This window comes from Semicossyphus pulcher, unplaced genomic scaffold (genome assembly GCF_022749685.1).
Source record: "Semicossyphus pulcher isolate SPU_LCO1_2020_fin unplaced genomic scaffold, fSemPul1.0.p SCAF_20, whole genome shotgun sequence".
NCBI lineage: Eukaryota > Metazoa > Chordata > Actinopteri > Labriformes > Labridae > Semicossyphus > Semicossyphus pulcher.
In genome coordinates, this window is record NW_027211694.1 from 2803206 (window position 1) to 2821516 (window position 18311).

An 18311-nucleotide genomic window follows, 5' to 3' on the forward strand; every position below is an offset into this window, starting at 1 on the left:
GTTCTTCTGAGTTCATCCTGTGGGTTTTTTAAGGATCTAATCGAGCAGTTTTGCCAGCTTTTTTACAGCCTCATAACAGACTTTTAAAAGCTTGGAAAAAAGGTAAAATTGGACCTTTAACTTTAAGCTCTTAAAGCATAAAATAATAAAACTGTGAGGCCGATTTGGGTGCAGACGGTCTCAAAGACGAGCCTTACGTCGACGGATGATGCAGCAGGTTTCCAAGATAACAAAGCTGACTCTAACGTATTTAATGACGTCGAGTTTCTTCAGCGTATTTTAACCCTTAAAAGTGTGCAGGGGAAAGGTGCATGCAGCTCTTGCACTCTCAAAACTGTTAGCAAGACAACCGGGGGTGCTAACAAGCTAAGTTTAGAACAGGGCCCTCTTCTAACCCTACTTGTGTATAAGAGGTAGTGACAGGCTGAAAAAGCATTTCCTCACACTTTAGAGAATTTAATCAGCTGGAGAAGTAAAGAACACAAATTCTTAATGTGAACTAGACTTGCTTGCTTTATCTGAGCACTGGAAACACCATATATGTGTTGGATGCAGGGTTTGAGCTGCACAGGGTGCATGGGTCCGCTCGTATTGTGCAGTTTAGAGCCACAATGGTGTTTGACATTAATGCAGTGCTTCTGAATCGCTCAGTAAACCCCCCAAAGCTGCCCTAAGTTGTACACTGTGCAGCGATTTCTCCTCTCAATGCAAATGGAGGATGGAGGGATATTCTCCGGCCACTCAAAACACTGTACGCTCCACCTGCAGTGCATCGGAGCGCGCTCACACTGTAATTGGCCATCGCATCGGTGACAGAGAGGAGGCCCTCCATTCATCAACCCCCCCTCTCCGCACCTTCTATGCCAACTCCCCCCAGTCTCTCCCTTCACTTTCCCGTTTCTCCCCCCTAGCCCCATCCTCCCTTTCCTCCCCCTTCCACCCCTGTCCCCCTTCTCCTCCCCCTCCTCCCTCCCTCTCTGCTCCTTTTCCTCATTAAAGTGGGACCCAGGCAGTAGCGGTCACTGCCTCTCATTTATTTTCATTTGAAACTGGTGCAGCTCCACTGATCCTCTGGGGCTGCAGGAGAGAGAGCAGGATGGTGTCATTCTGATAACAACTGACACACACACACGCACACACACACACGCACACACACTTAGACACACACGGATGTACTGTAATGTGCACAAACTCACACACGCACTCAGAAAAATGGAGGAATAAAACAGCAGACTTGCACACGCTATACTCACACAAAAAGAAGTAACCATTTGCAAATACGCTCATGCACACACACACCGTGCACACACGCACACACACACACACACACTCACACACACACACAGAAGGGTGGAGTATACGCATCCGCCCACAAATAGATGCACTTTCACACCCATTTCAATTCATTTCACGCACATATTCACACATTTCATGTACCTGCAAGCTCCCTTGCTCTGTCTCCTCCCTCCTCTGTCACATATGCACCCTCTGCCTCCCCCCCCCCCCCCACTCTTCCTTCCCTCCCCCTTCTCCTCCCCCCTTGATTGTGTGATTGTGCGAAGGTGATGATAGCGAGGTGTGAATCAGGGAACGATAAACCTGTGCCCATTGTCACCTGGATGATTGCGAGTATCGATCTGCGCCTGGGCGTGCGGTGCACGTGCGTGCGTGCGCGAGGGTATTTGCCGGCGGCAGCCGCCTTTTTGCACGCCTCCACTTCCTGTACGTGTGTGTCCATGCATTGTATTAGAGTCGTGTCGAGAGCGGCCCTGCCTGACACTCTTTGATTGAAAAGGTGCTCGGCAGATTAAATCGTTGTAGCGGAGACGAGGTGCGCTCCCCTCGCCGAGGCGGCGACGGCTGGTTTAACAGATTCAAGACGGCTGGGAGGAGGAACGGGTGAGGGAGGGAGGGGGGAGGACAAAGGCCGTTTAAACGCTCGTTGCCCTGACCCATTTGGGGAAATCGTACAGAGAGAGGCAGTGACTCTAAACCAACGGTCATATCTGTAATAGAAGGCTAATATCGTCCACACCATTAGACAGGCACACTGTGTGGGCTGAGTGGGAGGGGACGCTTGGTTTAACTGCCAGCAAACCCAGAGGATGGGGAGGAAGGGGGGAGAGGAGGGGTGGAGCAAAGAAAGCTAACGTCAACTCAAAGAAGTGACCAATCACAGGAAGATGTGCTCGGGATCGCCGCTAATTTCCTCGGACACATTTCCTTCCCAACTTCCACACGTGCAGCAACAGGCAGGAGGAAGACAGTGACGTTTCCTTCTCAGGACATTAGATCTGAAGCGAAACAACGAGTGTGAAGCTCCAGCCTTCACAGAGTACTCTGAATATGGCACTCACATAAAACTGTGTGACCTGAAAGAGACTGATGTGTTATGAATCGGCAAAAGTGAAGCACCAAAAGGCCGAGGTATTCGGACTCCTGGTGCCTGAGTCTTGTTCAGAAAACGCCGGAAGCTTTACTTCATTAAATGCAACTCGATGGCGTCTTTGATCAACTCCTCCTGGTCCGCAACATCTTTTAAACTCTGCAGCCATCGCCGACTCAAACTGATCTTGATGAGTCAAATCAGAGGATTGCAGCCACATCGCATGATGACTAACGTGTTGAACATATTAAAATAAACTTTACAACTTATTTCTGGTGTTAAACTCTTTGCAGTCTGATTGACATCAGCAGAAAGTTGGTTCTTTCCATGATGATGCTCTGCATGGATTGGATACCTGCCTTGCTTGTTTCACAGGACTATCACGGGACCAGTTCCAAATATCTGAGCCTTATCGGCCTCGCGGACTTGCAGGTTTGTTCCTTGTTGTATGAATCGTTGATGGCTGACCAAACCAACCACTTCCACAGTCTACAAGAGCACTGAGGCGACTTCCAGAGAGTTTGTTTGGGGGGCAGATTTTAAAAGACTGCAGAAATCTGAAGTCTGAAAGTCCTGAGGAGCGACGTTTGGATTCAGCCCCGTTTATGTCACATGATCAGACAACTCGGACATTCAAGAACTTTTGGTTTGGCCTAAATATGCCTTTACTTCTAATTTAGGATCCTCAAACTTTGTGACTCTGTGTGAAAACTTTTACAAATCCTGCCGTGAGCACCGTCAAGCAGAAAGTCAGCGTTTAAACCTCACAGTCATTGTTTCATGTCGTATCCTCCGTGCTGCAGAACCGACCCAAAACAATGGGAGTGCAATCTTCCAGGCTGCACTGTGCATTATTTACTCCAGCTGCGCTGAATGCTTCGGCACCACAAAGGCCTCCCCTTCTTTTGTAAACTGCACATCAGCCCGGCTGCCGTCGCTCCCCGCCGCCCTGCACGCGGGCTAAACCTCCAGAAAATTCCCCTCCGCGTTCCTCGCTCGGAGCGGCCGCCTGATGCAGAAACCGTTCAAAGTCATATTTTTCATCGGAAAATTGCAAATGAAGTGCACGCCTGGAAAGCAGTTTCATTTGTCACCCAATGAAGCATTCACCGATTCAGTCAGTAAATTATGGTGCAATAAATTACTACCTGCAAACATCAATGAAATATGTTCACTCATTGCAAAACAAGTCAACCTCAGCATGACTGTTTTTCATGATCAGGCGCGCGGCGGAGCCTCGTCTCAATCTTTTATGCAACAGGAGGGGAGTTCAGACAAACTGTGAGTGGTGGGGTATCGCAGTGAAACGTATCGATCACGAGGCTTTCACCAATAAAAACAAGGACTTTTCAGGGAGATGGAGCAGATGAAAGAGTTTGATTCTTCTGTTCTTCGCCTGAGCAGGGGCGCCTCTTTACCTCCAACTCCCTTCTGCTGTCGCCGCTCTTTATCGCCCCCAAATTCCTCCACTCCTCAACAGTTTCAGACACACAGATAAAGAGCATTCCTCCATCACCGTCTGCTCATCCATCATCCCCGAGTTTACATATTAAACGCTCAAGAAGGGAGACAAAAATGATAAAGGGAAAATAAAAACCGATCCAAGTCTGTTGGTTTGGAAAACGTCAGATCGTGTTTCAGTCGTGGACTCCTCTGGTCTTAATACAGACGACTCGAATGCATCTCTCTCTTCTCTTAGACAATCAGTGCTGTGAAGCAAACGTCAAACTAGATTGTTCTGTAAAGATATTTGCTGCTTTGACAGATGATGCTGAAAGAAAAGAAGATTTGTATCCCGAAAGCCTTCAAGAGGTTTTAGTTTCTGGTGTTTCAGGCCAACTGGAAACCTGGTTTCAAACGTGAAAGTATTCTTCTCCGACAGAAGTGTTTCGATGTGAAATAAGTTAGAATAGAAGTTAAAATTGAATAGAAAAATACACTAAAAGCTCAAAGGCAACAAAGAAAACAACCTCTCAACCTCTACTTTATTTATACCTACGAAAATAAGTGCAATAGTATCACATCCAGGTAATCTGAGCAGATCTGGACGCTCCTGAAGTGGAGCTAGGTGACATGGTCGAATGTTTGTAAGGTGTATTTTTGTTTTAAACTTTAGAAGAATGTATGAGCAAGCACCTTCAGTATGAGCTCTATTTAATGACATGTACCGACCTTTAGGAGAAAAGCCTAACCAAGGTCAGGGGTTGCAAATTAGCCTTCGCTAGAAACCCTACATGTCATGGTACTGTAACCTGTCACAATGTCTTTGCATCGTCCCTGACAAATAAACTAATAAAGAAATGAATACAAATAAAAAAGAGTCTGCTTTGGGAGGTGATGGTTGTGTCAAACAACAAAGTACTTTCACCCAAGAGGCCGTGGGTTTGGAGTCCAGTGTGAAACAGGAAGTCGGTTTTTATTTTGACCCACACTTAACCTAACCGAACAAATGAGTCCTTGTTAAAGACTTCAAATCAGATACTTAAAACTCTTCATACTCAATACTGATACTGATGCCTCTATATGAGCTACACAAGCAAACAAGACCATCAGCGACAATGTCAACGATATCTGTGTAGTTATTTTTCATGCCTGTAACCGCTGCCGGGGTCACGTGTCAGACAAGTCGGTTAACTTCGAGCTGCCGAATCTTTTTCTATATTTTTCACAGCGAGTGATACGTCTGAATTTAAAAAAGAAAGTTTTGTTAAGAACACTTCTTAAGCATGCGCAGAACAAGAATAGCAACGACAAAAGAGGGAACGCTTTGTCCACAGGGGGCGCCATAATCAACACAAACTGAGAGCGCCTCATGGGAGCTTTAAGGGTACTTTGATGCTAAACAGACAGTGGCTAAGGGAGCTCTGACACAGCATCAATTGAAATGAACATTATCTTGTTACACTTTCTATATAGAGCAGGTCTACACCGTACTCTTTGCAGTATCACTTACATTAGAGTATCTCTCTTTGACGAGGCATAAACCTCAAGTAGAGTCGGCCTCTTTGGTGGACTGCCATCGCTCAGTTGGACAAAACTATTGTGCATACTTTTCAGTAAATAATGTGTGTGTCCGACCTCTTCACTTACAGTAGGTTTTTAAAAAGTGTTGTTTTCACAGACTTAAAATGAAGTGTGTTATTAGAAGAATCTCCAGAACGAGCTCTAAAACCAGCAGCTACAACAACTCTTGACACTGAGGAGAAGCGAAGAGTTGAAATGATCCATATTCATGTCGGTGTGGGCGGAATAATACTAAAATGTAAATTAGCTGAAGGGCAAACACAACAACTGTATGATAAACACTGTATATAAATTAAAACTGAATGTCAGAGGTGAAGGACACTGAACTCCTGGATATTTTAATTAAAAGCAGAAAGAAAAATACGCTCATGGTGCCATATGTCTGCGAATTCCACTTCCTAATACTCTCGCTGCTTTTTCCTGAACACAAAGCTGCTAACACAGCAGGAGCAGGAAGACAGAGAGTCAGAACAAAACAAAAAAGGAGAAGTACAAGCGTTGGATGTTACGCTCGACTGGGCAAACAGTTGCAGGAAAAGGAGGGAGAAATCTCCCGCCATCACAACAACAACAACCCTGAGACGCAGCGCCAGGTAGGAGGCATTACAGGGAAACCTGTCGGGAGCAGCAATCCCAGACATCAAATCCAGACACCTGCACTTTGTGAAGCCCCTCCCCCTCTTTTAAACACTAATGTTGATTCAAAACCAATCGTGCAACAACGCCCACACCTTAGCTGCAAGTGCAACGATCCCCGAGAGGCCCGCACGCACACACGCAGCATCTGGGTCAGAAAAATGGGTGCGCAGATGTGTGTGTGTGCGCGGATGTGTGTGTACCTCAGCAGCAGCTCGTCGCTCCTCATGGATCCAGCAGGAGGGGGGCAGAGCACGGCATCGACACACACTCTGCCCGCACAGCTCAGCTCGGACGAGTGCTCCAACATTACAAAAAAACAAGTGCACCTTATCGGGCGAGCCGCTGCACTCTCTCTCTTCCTCTTCTTCTGTCCTATATTTTTCGCTCTCTTCCTTCTTTCAACAGGCTTCTCTGTCTCCCGCCTTGTTCCTCTCTTCCTCCGCCGTTGTTCCCTTTTCTCTCACGCAGAAACAACCCCCCCTCCCCTCCTCTCTCTCTCTCTCTCTCTCTCTCTCTCTCTCTCTCTCTCTGGTAGAGCAGCAGAGACCCCGCTGGCTTGCCTCGCTGAAGTAATCCCCTGTGACAGCTCAGCTCATGTTGTTATGTTGTGGGCCTGTTTGAGTCTAATACTACAGCTCTGGATCAGCCCGGCTCCCTGTCCGGTCCAGATCCGGACAGCCTGCGTGTTCTCCTCTCCTGATCCGGTCTGGTTCAGTCCGTCGCTGCCAACAAGGCCCGCCCGTTTATGTTTGTACTGCACACCTTTGCTGCTCAACCAAAGCCCTGACTTTAAACGTGCGGCTGCAGACAGAGTGGAAAATAAAGCCGACCTGAACTTGGCTCTGCCGTCTCCTCATGAAGTTTTTATGAGGTAAATAAATCGTGTGCATCATAGTAAAGTTGTGCTGAACTGATGGAAGGAGACCAAGTTCAACATCAAGTCAAGCGTGTGCTGAATTTTCTCAGTTTATTATGAGAGAGTAAAAATAACCTCTAAACAAGATATTAGTATATCACAGAAATGCAATATCTCTGAGCGCTGGCTTTACTCCCGGGCCCGTCTCCTGTTCAGAGGCTCATATAAAAACATGTTTGATTTGTGGGAAGAATCCAGTGAAATCACATCACACCAACAATAAGTGGTATCATGATCGGCCTTTTATTGACAGCTGGGAAGTTTAGATGCTGTTACAGCCTTCCCCTGCAGGCTCACCAAAGCTTTCCAAAAATATTGTGCAAAACGGCTGAACTAAGTCCGTCTGCTCTCCACAGAAGCTGTTTCTTCAGTAGATTGAATCAGCCGTGAAACAGGCTGCAATGGCTGCAACATCATGGAAAAGTACGTCCAATAAAAGTGCTTGTTTTTGCCACTAACCTGAAATTCTGGGTCTCTGACTACATGACAGAAAAGATACAGAAGGAGGCAGCGGTAGAGCGGCAAGTCAAGTTTCTGCAAGGTTAAATCAGCGTTTTTGTCAATGGAGTCTGGTGCTTTGATGAGAGGTTAAAAATACTGCACTGTGTAAGATTTTAGATGCATTAATCATTTTATTTCGGCAGTGAAGGGATAGTAGAGGAACGGAAAAATTGAGACCTTCCCCAACTTCCTCCATTGCCTCCAACAGCCTGTGGGCTGATTCCTATGCGAAGCACTCGGGCCGGTTCACCCCGCGAAAAGAAGAGGATGTGATGTGATGCACAATCTTTAATCAAGTCACTGACTTCCTGTCCAAGAACAATCTGTTGGACCCAAATCGGTCTGGCTTTAAGCGGGGCCACTCTACCAAAACGGCACCACTGTCGGTAACAGAATCACTGCTGGACAGTCCTCAGCTCTATGTTGCTAGATCGGTCAGCCGCCTTTGACACAGTGAACCACCAAACCCTCCTCTCCACTCTCTCTGAGCTTGGTATCTCAGGCTCTGCCCTCCTCTGGTTCATGTCTTTCCTCTCAGGGAGATCTTTCAGAGTATCTTGGAAAGGAGAAGTGTCCAAACCCCACAGCTTATCCACCGGGGTGCCTCAAGGATCAGTGCTCGGTCCCCTTCTCTTTTCAGTATATGACACCTCACTTCAATCATCCGCTCCCATGTGTTCTCATACCATTGCTATGCTGACGATACCCAGCTCTTCCTATCATTCCCTATGGCACTTACTGACTTCGTTCCTTCCTGTCTCGATCGTTGCTTGTGTTGTATTAACTCTCAGATGTACGTCGCTTTGGACAAAAGCGTCTGCTAAATGAAACTGTAACATTGTGCGCTCTCAGGTACCTCGCCTCGCTGCCGAGAGCTCATTCTCCGCCCCTACAGTCAACAGTGTGCAACACAAGACAACGCAAGCTGGGAAATGGAGACGGATAATATCTGCTTCCCAGGATGTAGGCCTAATAAAGTGTCAAAGTGATTACCGCCTTAACACCAGTGGGAGGCAGCAAATGCACACAGCGTGCCTAGTCTGCCAGAAATAAAAGAAGAAGAAGAAGAAGAAGAAGAAGAAGAGAAGGACAATGCCACAAACGACACAAAGTGAACACAAGAATAAAAAGCAACAAAAGTTTTATCGAGTGAAGTCCGTCTGGCCGAACAGGAATGTGACCGATGTCAGGGGGAGAGTCAACATCGGCGGGGCGTGGGAACCATGGAGACACACACACACACACACACACACACACACACACACACCGGTGAGCTGACATCGCTGCAAACATTAGCTGGCTCACGTTAGCTAATGCTTGCTGGCGGTTTTGAAAGTTACACAGCGCACCTTTAAGGGAATGTTTTTATATATAAATAAATAAAACTATAAAATCTATTAACCTCCCCTCAGAATATAAGAGGGTTAAAATATAATAAAAATCTATTTAAATAATCATAAAAAAAGTATAAAAACAGATGAAGGGATCCCCTCCTGAATATGTAAATAATTCAAGTAAAAAAAACGGATAAATTATTGAAATTAAAACAGAAAAACGAGAACATTCGTCGACTTTCCCACGCTTTTAGTGCCCTGCTAAATGTATATTTTATTTATGCTCATGCATTTTTATGAACACCAACAACCGATAGTGTTATTGACTGTCTTATTTACATCCCAGCTCTACAGCCTTCAACGTCAGCGAGCCTCCCCCTCCTCAGATGTCCCGTCCTATCAGGTCCCGAGCCTCCTGAAGGTACAGACAGCGCGCTTCGTCCCGGCCAGCGTGTCTCCAAGGAGAAGGCCGGGTCCAGCGGATCACGGCCAGGAAGAGGCAGCCCAGACAGGCATGTCTCAGTGAGTAGCCCTCCCGAAGGAGGCGCTGCCAGATCCTGCTCCATATACCTGGCACATCACAGCCTCTCCTCCCCATAGGAGGCCGGGGCTGAAGACACACAGGCAGGGAGCTGCTGATTAAAAATTCATCTCTCTGTTTATTATGATTTATGCATGTTTCACCGAGCCAGGAACGGAAAAAGAGAGGAGAGGAGAACAGCTTCATTAGTGCATATTGTGTGTGTGTGTGTGTGTGAGGGTATTATGCCTATGCCTGTTTGTGTACTCTGTGAGTGTGTGTGTGTGTGTGTGTGTGTGTGTGTGTGTGGCTAGCTGGCAGGTGGGGGGATAGTTAAAATTATGGATTGTACGTGAGGTTCATTAGAATGTTTGGCATACGGGGCAAAACCGTCCGTCTTCACCAAACACCTGCATTTCACTGAAAAACAACAATCGACAAAATCCTAAATGATCCGGCGTGCACGGGGCCGCCGCCATTAAAATGCAGCCGACACTTTTGCTAACTTCTAACTTAATTACCCCATTTCTGCCTCTGTTGTTTATCATCCAAATCGGATCGGCCTCTCATTGCACTTTGTCTCAGCCAAAGCTGATGGCAGACGTGCAGCGGTGACTAATATTGACACATGGCGAGTGTGACAACAGAAATAAGAGCGCAGAATGGGAACTCAGCAGCTCCCTCGTGTAATGATCTCGAGCGTTTCCTCGTTGATAACAGCTGCTGCGGCCGCCGATCACATGTTGCTGTTCATTACGGCGAGAGCTGAATGTAAAGAGCATCGTGATGTGGGCATAAAATGAGCGCTCAATTGAGCGTTACTGTTACGAGTATTTGAGGGCTGTTGATGAGGAGTGATGGTTTGTTATTGAGCTCATAATTCTGCACACATTCAGTTATTAAACATGCACGACAAAGGCAGTACATCTCTTCACAGGAAAACGTATTAAAGTTGTAATCTCGAAGATCTTAGTTCTCTTTGGCGGCGCCTATGGCGATAAGCGGGAATTGCAGGAGCACACTTCCCAGATATCCAGACAGTGCTGCATGTGTGACGTCCACGGTCGGCTCCGGCTGTAACTCTTGATTTTCCTGGCTGACGGTCGCTTTCCTTTTCAGACTGTTTGCTTCATCTGAGCGTCGAGTTTGTTTCTTTTTCTTTGGATTTTCACTTCTTGTTGAAGTTGTATCTGTAGTCATCCATCTTTTCTTTGTTTGTTCAGCCATAGTAGATTACTGTTTACTCGCAACACTTGCAGAGAGCGGAAAAGCAGCTGCTTAGCTCCGCCTACCCTCTCTGGCAGACCAACCACTGCTGGCTGATGGAAAACGCTTCACTAACTTACTTCAGAAAGCCTTACGTTTGTTACAACGCTACAGTTTCGTTTAGCGACGTACAGCGAGTTTATACAACACAAGCAACGATCAAGACAGGAGGGAACGAAGTCAGGAAGTGCTGTTACATTACCAACTGTCCTGCACGCTCCATCCCCAGAGACGGTGAAACATCATGCATCAACACACCGTTGAGCAAACTCATAAAAACCCCAAACTGCTTGTTAACCCAACATGCCAGTGTCAGTCCTTCCACTGTGTCTGTCCTGTGAGTAACTCCGTACGGCTGCATCTACTGTACCTCGATCACTGACTCTGTCTGTACGGCACGTCCAGTGTGTCATGTGACGTGATGCTAACCGACACCGCCTGTGTTTTGCCCTTGGCTGTTTTGCTTTTCTCTGTAATCTTTGGAATAACATGTCAGAGGGGTAAACATGAGCGACATGACGTCATCATCATCATAATCACCTGTGATTTGTAAGGGCTCCTTTACCGCCGCAAAGATTCACTTTCCTCCCGTCCGTCGGGAACGTACGCGAAATGTAAACCAGGACAATGAGCGTGTGCATTTACGAGACAACGGCAGATCTGGTTAAAGAGATGAGAAGTAGCTCGGCCTTTCTGCAACAATGCGATTCCGTCCAGTTACCTTTCCAATCAGCTCCTCTACATTCTTCCTTAAATTAATTTCTTCTAACGAGGACCTCTTGCACGCGTCTCCATCTGCTTCCTGCTCCGAACCTGCTCTCTGCACGTGCTCCTGTGTTGAAGGGCTACTGTTGGAGAACAGAGCACATATGGCAGCGTCTGGGAGAGACAGAAGCTCGGGGTTGCAGGGAGGGGCAACTGGTGCCATGCAGAAGCTCCCCGTTTGCAATATGCCAAATTTAGCCCCCCTGTTTTTTTTTACGTTTGACATGTTTGGAGCCGCGCTGAGCTCTGACATCATGCCTGGTGAGGACCAGCATCTTGTTTTTGTCAGTCACAGGAAACACACAAACTCACGGCCCTGACACGGCAGTGACTGGAGGCCGCGGCTCGCACCGAGCTGCCTCCGTCTCTTTTAAAAATTGTGTTTACAATTTAATGACCTATTTGTGTTTGTTGTTTCCGGCGAGTGCCCGCTTCCTTCTCCCTCCGTCTCTCTCTCTCTCTCTCTCTTCTCCCCCCTCCGTCTCCCTCTCTCTGTATCTCTAGCTCCCTAACACGCTCTGACAGCGAAAGGTCAATGCCCATTGGCTACATGGGGGGCAACTGAGTGATGTAAGGGGGGTTGTCATGGTAACGTGCAGGGACCCTGCGAGGATGCAGGATGCTTTTTTGTGCAAAACACCGAGGCCGGGACCTGAGCGGGATCAAAAGACTTTAAGGCTCGACTCGGCGGGAGGAAGTGCACCGGACTGAACGCCTCAGCGCCGCTTTAATAGACTGGCGGTTTATTGGACAGGCCACTTGGAGGGTTTGGACTCGGACCAGTCATGCCAGAGAAGGGGATCTGAATGTAAAGACAGTCAGTTGTGAGCAGCTCTGTTATGTCTGTGAGCCTGCATTCTGCTGAGCTTGGCTTCACATTAATAAAAGAGGGATTACCAAAGTCTGCAGGCTCCTCTCTGGCCCCCCTCCAGCCGAGAGCCGAGCGAGGGTTCACTCCCTCCCTGCCATCCTTCGCTCTCTTTTCTTACCCTCTTCATCATGCTGCTCACGTTCAACCCATTCAAAAAAAACTCTCATCTGCCTTTCCTGCTGTCTGTCTCTGTTCCATTTCTCTCCACTCTCCCTCTAAGTACAGGAGGGAGGAAAAAAATGCACCAAAACACAGATAAATTATTTAGATTTTTCTCCCCAAAGAGAGGCGGGAAAAAAAATGCTTGACTCTGCAGTTTAAAAGAAAAGGGGAAAGACGGGAAAGGAGGGGAGGGAGGGGGGAAGGGGGGTGAGAAATAAAAATTGCATTAGATACAAGATTTCGCAATCAGTCGGCGATATGAAGAATTAATCTTATCTTTCACCGGCACACACGGCCGAGTAGAGAGAGCGCCTCCAAAGACTTCAAGATGACAACGGGACGAATTCGCCTTTCCATTACGGCACCATTCAGCCATTGTGGCGGCCGACACCCTGCGATAAGCGGACGTATTGTTGCCATTGACAATGTCATTATGGGACAGTAAACAAGCGAAGCAGAGCGGAGGGTCGGGATGAACCGGGGCGGGGCCAGAAGGTCACCAAGACAATCTGGAATGAAAGGATGCAAGACATCCCGAGGGAGAGATAAGAGTCCTCTTCTTCTTCTGCTTTTTCTCCCTCTTCATCTATCTCTCTCTCTCTCTCTCCCTCCAAAGCCAAGGACGGGCATATGCTTAGAACAAAGCCCCGGCACTGCCGCGTAATCAACTCCTCTGTACTCCAACAGCAGCTACACAATCTTCCCTGGAGGTCAAACACGGGAAGAGGCTAAGGAGGCAGAACGGCTGCAGGATCACGGGCGTTTAAGATGGGAGAATAGGAAGGCATTCAGCCGGTACTCCTGCCGCACTCTCCTCCACAGAACTTCATGTTTACGTACAAACAGGAGCGGAGGCAGCGGTCAGCCTGGTGTCATGCATGTGGCTTACAAGTCCTTCACAGTGTAGCTCTCTCTGTATTCACTGCTGCTGTTTGCAACGTAAACTTTAACTTAATTACAGAGATTCCAGAACTCCGAAGCAATCAGGCGGTCCTAACTAACAATGCTGACGAAGTGATCCATTACTAATTAGTTTGTAGCGCCTGCTGCTGCTAATTAGTTATTGTTGTGTGTGTTTGCATACGTTGCAAAATGCAAAGGTGTTGTTCGGCTTCTGGGCCAAGTACAAGTTACAAGTTAAAGTCTCAGGTCCTTCAGGGCAAGTCCGAGTCCGAGCACACGTCTACATGAGAGGACTGAAAGTAATCAGAGGACCAATCGAACGCTCTGTGTTGCTCTTACATAAAAGTGTGCAGCGAGATTTCTCTTTGGCTGTAAATGAGGTAAAGTAAGTTAAAAATAGTGAAGCGTTTAGGGCAATAAGTAACCCATAATGGACGAGGGGTCCACATCTACTTTTACATGATGCTTTTAGCTCCTATACCTGTTGATGTCCACTGTTTTACCTGGGCCTACATGCTAATTCATGGTGTTCGTTTTCTCGTGCAAATGGGGGTCAAATCATCTGCCCAAGACCACGATGGTCTGAGCACATCACTGGATTAACAGCTGTGACTGCAGACCACATTTGTGGCATCAAATACGATCCATCGTTTATCTATCGTTTATCGTGGCTGGAGCCTAACCCAGCTGTCATTGGGCGAGAGGCGGGGTTACACAGGTCAATCACAGGGCTGCCGCTCACACAGGAATTAGCGCGCTAAAGCAGGTTTTTTAGACCCGGGAAGAAAAGCCAATCGTCTCTTTTCCCATTGCCGGTGAAGTATCCTCCTTTCGGTCTCTTTTCTGCTGCGTCACCGTCTGACGTCACAAACGTGTCTGAGACAGGGTTAGCAAACAGTGAAGATGTTACAGTGGTTAGGTTTATTGTATCTATTCCTCTTTCAGTCTATTTATCAAACTCAGTGCCGACAAATTTATGTTCGAGCGCAGCTCGGACGGAGACGAGAAGAATTTGTAGCTGTGCACGGGAAAGGGAGCGGAGATTAGCGTGTCGACACGGGTTTTGGTCCCCAGAGCCGAGGCGATAATTACCCAGGTGTACTGCGGAGTCATTTGACCCGGGTCTGAATGCCGATTGTGACCTCTCCCACTAAGCAAAAAAGCTGTGTGTTAGTGGGTTCTTTGACCTGTGGGAAAGGTGCGAGTCACCAATGAACCTAACAAGCTTGTCATTGGACCGTGGGAGGAAACCGGAGTACCCGGAGGGAACCCACTACGAGGCAACAGCGCTAACCACTGCTACTAACCGACTGCATTAGACGCTCAATGCAAACTCTCAGGCTGTCCAGCATGTTGGAGGTCAGATGTCTTCAGAGGAAGACCGATACAGACTGCATTGGGTTGCATTCAGGGGCAAAGAACGAGCGCAGGACTTTTACCCACCGGGTTTCAGGCCTGATGTGAAACAAGAGAATTACACTGCGACCTCTCCTGCAGCCCTGCTCAACAATAATTCCGATACATCAGGTGTGCTGCCGTTTCTAAATCAAACGAGCTGCATCATATCCATCATCAGATGTATCAGCCTCCACCTGACACACTCACTCACACGCACTCGCTCGCGGCAGGTTGGCTGAGCACGGAGGTGGCAGGAGTGGTCCTGTTCCATTTGCAGACATTAGCACAGGGAGATTAATTTGTCCCCTTCCATTAGGTGGGGAAGCAGTCGTCATGGCTGCTCAATTATCGCTTAACAAAAGGAAAAGTGCACAAACAAACAGACACCATCCCACTAATAAGCGCCGTGTGAGTGCGTGTTGCATCATATGGACGCATACGTGTGCAGGCTCAGTTGGCATATAGAAGCTGTGTGTGTGTGGGGTCAGGTGTGTGTGTTCTCCGCTGAGGCTGATGGCTCATTAAAGGCGTTTTTTTTACATCTAACATTCAGCAATTCAGCACTGAAAGAGGGAAAACGAGGGGCAGAGAGATGTTGTTGTTGTGTTTAGGCTCGCCGTCTTCCTGCAGCTCTCTCCTCTTTGGGAGGATTTCGACTTCATTAGAATTATAATGAACATCGGCGGCTTGCTGAAATATTTTTGGCGTCTTGAACGTGAATGAATCCGCGAGCGAGTCAATTCAAATCTGCACATTAGTTTTTTTTTCTGGGTCGCATGAAACGTGCATAATGGGCCGCACTATGGGCAGGCGCCGTACGTTATCATAACAAGCTAAAATTAGAGGATCATTTGTCATCATTCCCAACGACGTTACACATCGCAAAATCAATTTCATATCCAAAACAGCATCGACGGGCTCATGATGGCGTATCGACGCACTGAGAAACACATCAGAGCATTATGGAGGTAATGTTAACACTACTGCAGAATCATGTGTGTGCGTGTGTGTGTGTTTTCAGTGTGTGTGTGTGTGTTTGGCTGTCGTGCTCCGCTCGGTGTGATGATGTTGCTGTGTAGTGAGACTCGCTAATTGGCTCACCTGTCTCTCAGCCATCTGGAGCCTCTCAAAAAAAGAAGAGGGGGAAAAAAAACAACAAAAAAAAAAACGTCACACCGACCGAGTTCCCCCAACATCACACTCACACACACACACACACACACACATGCGTACGTGTGTGCACAAAGACAGGAAAAAACAAATGTGCAAACGTGCAAACGAGCAAATGCAAATGAAACGCAGAAGAAGCAGCAAATCTCAGATATTTCCTGCACGTCACCGTCTCGTTATGAAGCTTTTTTTTTGTGATTTAATAAAGCAAAATTATTCAGAGCGGCATGCTAATCACGCAAACGCCTCAAAATTAACGTGATAATGATTAATTACAGCGGCAGCCATGTTTCTGCGGCGGTAGTAGGAGCGAGCGTGCAATCAGGACACGATGAAATAACAAATAATGTTATAAATAAATATTGTTATTGTTGTAGCAGAGCAGTGGAATGTGGAGGAGACACACCCACGACTTCAGCTTCTCCCCCCTCCTCCCTCGGAGAGCATCAGCTGGAAGAGAAAACACTCGACTATCCCAGAAAACCCTGGGGCATGCCGCTCTGTGTGTGTGTGTGTGTGTGTGTGTGTGTGTGTGTGTTTGGATGCTCTCATACCAGCAGTGTTTCAGGAGGATGGAGGAAAGTGTGTGTCTGATACGTGTGTGTGTGTGTGTGAGGCTACGTCAACAGAACAAAGTGAGGATGTGGAGCTGATAACAGTAACCTTCGTCACCGCCGCCATCTTGGAAACATTTAGCCGATATAACAGCATGAGTATTATTATTATTATTATTATTTTTATTATTAGTTATTCAATGAGGAACAAAATGTCGTCAGTGTCATAAAATTAAGTGATTTAATTTCAACAAATCAACAAAATAATAAACACAAATATGTTTTAATCTTATATAAAAATATAAACTGAAAAATAAATAAAAATAATCTTATAAATAAGAATTTTGTAATTATTATAACAACATAAGAATGATAATAATAATAAAAAATAGTTTATTATTGCTTTTCAGGAATGACTGAGCTCAGAATATTGTGTGTGTGTGTGTGTGTGTGTGTGTGTGTGTAATGGTTTTTTATTCTCTCAGTACCCAATGTGTTCCAGGTCACTGGTTTGAATCGCACAAAGAAGTAAGCCCCTCCTGAGCCACTGTATGTTCACCTGCCACCCAGAGTGTGTGTGCGTGTGTGTGTGTGTGCGTGTGTGTGTGTGTGTGTGTGCCCTGTCCACTAATCTAACCTGTGTCACTCAGAGGAAGAGAGAGCGTTCCTCCGAGAGGAAAGATTGAGAAGAAGCAAAAGGAAGAAAAAGACGTCTAAACGTCCGTCCGGCTCCCTGCAGCCTCCCTCCCTCCCTCCTCTGTGCCCTCCCCCCGTCTGTCCCTCCCCGTCATTAGCAGCTCTTCATAATTCATGTGTTTGGATGAAAAATGGATGAACAGCGAGCATGACACCAGCGCAGCCTCCCACAATTAAAAACCCAGAGAGAATTTCAATCCGGCTCGTCCTGCTGTGAGAGAGCAGGGAGAGGAGCCGCTTTCTAAACGGTCGATCCGTCACGAAGTATAGATTTCTGCACAGCCTCTACGCTGCAGACAGTTCAGCTTTCACCTGTTCAAATGTTGCATTAGTGTTATAGTTTTTTAAACATGAGAGGACAGCTGAAGAGAGACATGCAGGGTTGGGAGAAGAGAGTGACGTGCAGCAAAGGGCCGAGGGCGGGAGTCCAGATATAACCGCAGCACTGAGGACTGTAGCCTCTGCTTATGGGGACCAACTGAGCTAAAGCAGCGCTCCTGAAAGGTTAAAGGTTGCATCCTGCAGACAAAAGTAGTCCTGTTGTTATCTCTGTTTGTTAAACTGCTCGCCAAGACACCAAAGACAAATTTAGTGACCGTGAAAGACTTTGATTAGCATGCAAACTACGCGTACATGGAAATTGGAAAAAGAAAAAGAATACAATTTGGAAAGGAGGGTTTGTGTTCACTGGCAGATGGAACAACCTTTAAAGCAGACAGGAGTCATGATTTCACACCTAATACGACCACGTCAATCACCTGAGCCAGGTGGAAAGCAAGTTTCTCTTCATGGACTTTTGTTGACAATATGTTGTCAATCGTTCTGATCCTGAGGTCACGACGAATACTAGTATTAAGGTGCTTTTCCACCAAAAGTACCAGGGACGAAGTGGTACCTGTGGCCCATTGTTGTCTGTGTATCCACAGCGGCCTAAAGTCCCAGGAAGATTATGCAAATCAGGCTGATGACTGCACTATACCGCCAATCCAGTAGGTGGCGCTAAGAAGAAGATGAAAGCCATACGACAAAGATGACGCCATAAAACGCGACAAACGGGCCGGTATTATGTTTTGTGCGACGCTACAGTTAGCCTGTTAGCACGGAGGAGATAGCAGGCTTCTCCTCTGACTGCATCTCAAAGTGATAACAGTGAGCTTGCTGCTGCAGTCTTTTAAACATGGCGGCTGAAATTAAACGCTGCGAGAA

General features: G+C 47.0%; 1 protein-coding gene across 12 annotated transcripts in view; it reads right to left on the reverse strand.

Moving 5' to 3' along the window:
• The window catches only part of celf2 (cugbp, Elav-like family member 2), a 226730-nt gene that overhangs the window by 156848 nt on the left and 51571 nt on the right, over window positions 1-18311 (reverse strand). For 4 of the 12 annotated variants that reach the window (XM_069670731.1, XM_069670729.1, XM_069670730.1 and 1 more), the window contains exon 1: window positions 6250-7052. The exons of 1 other annotated variant lie outside the window; for it this stretch is intronic. In XM_069670731.1, the coding sequence (XP_069526832.1) occupies window positions 6250-6356 (107 nt within the window). In that variant the 5' untranslated portion in view covers window positions 6357-7052. Of the gene's footprint in view, window positions 1-6249; window positions 7054-18311 lie in introns of those variants that run through there. 7 more of the 12 variants (XM_069670733.1, XM_069670735.1, XM_069670732.1 and 4 more) reach the window with 3 other exon arrangements.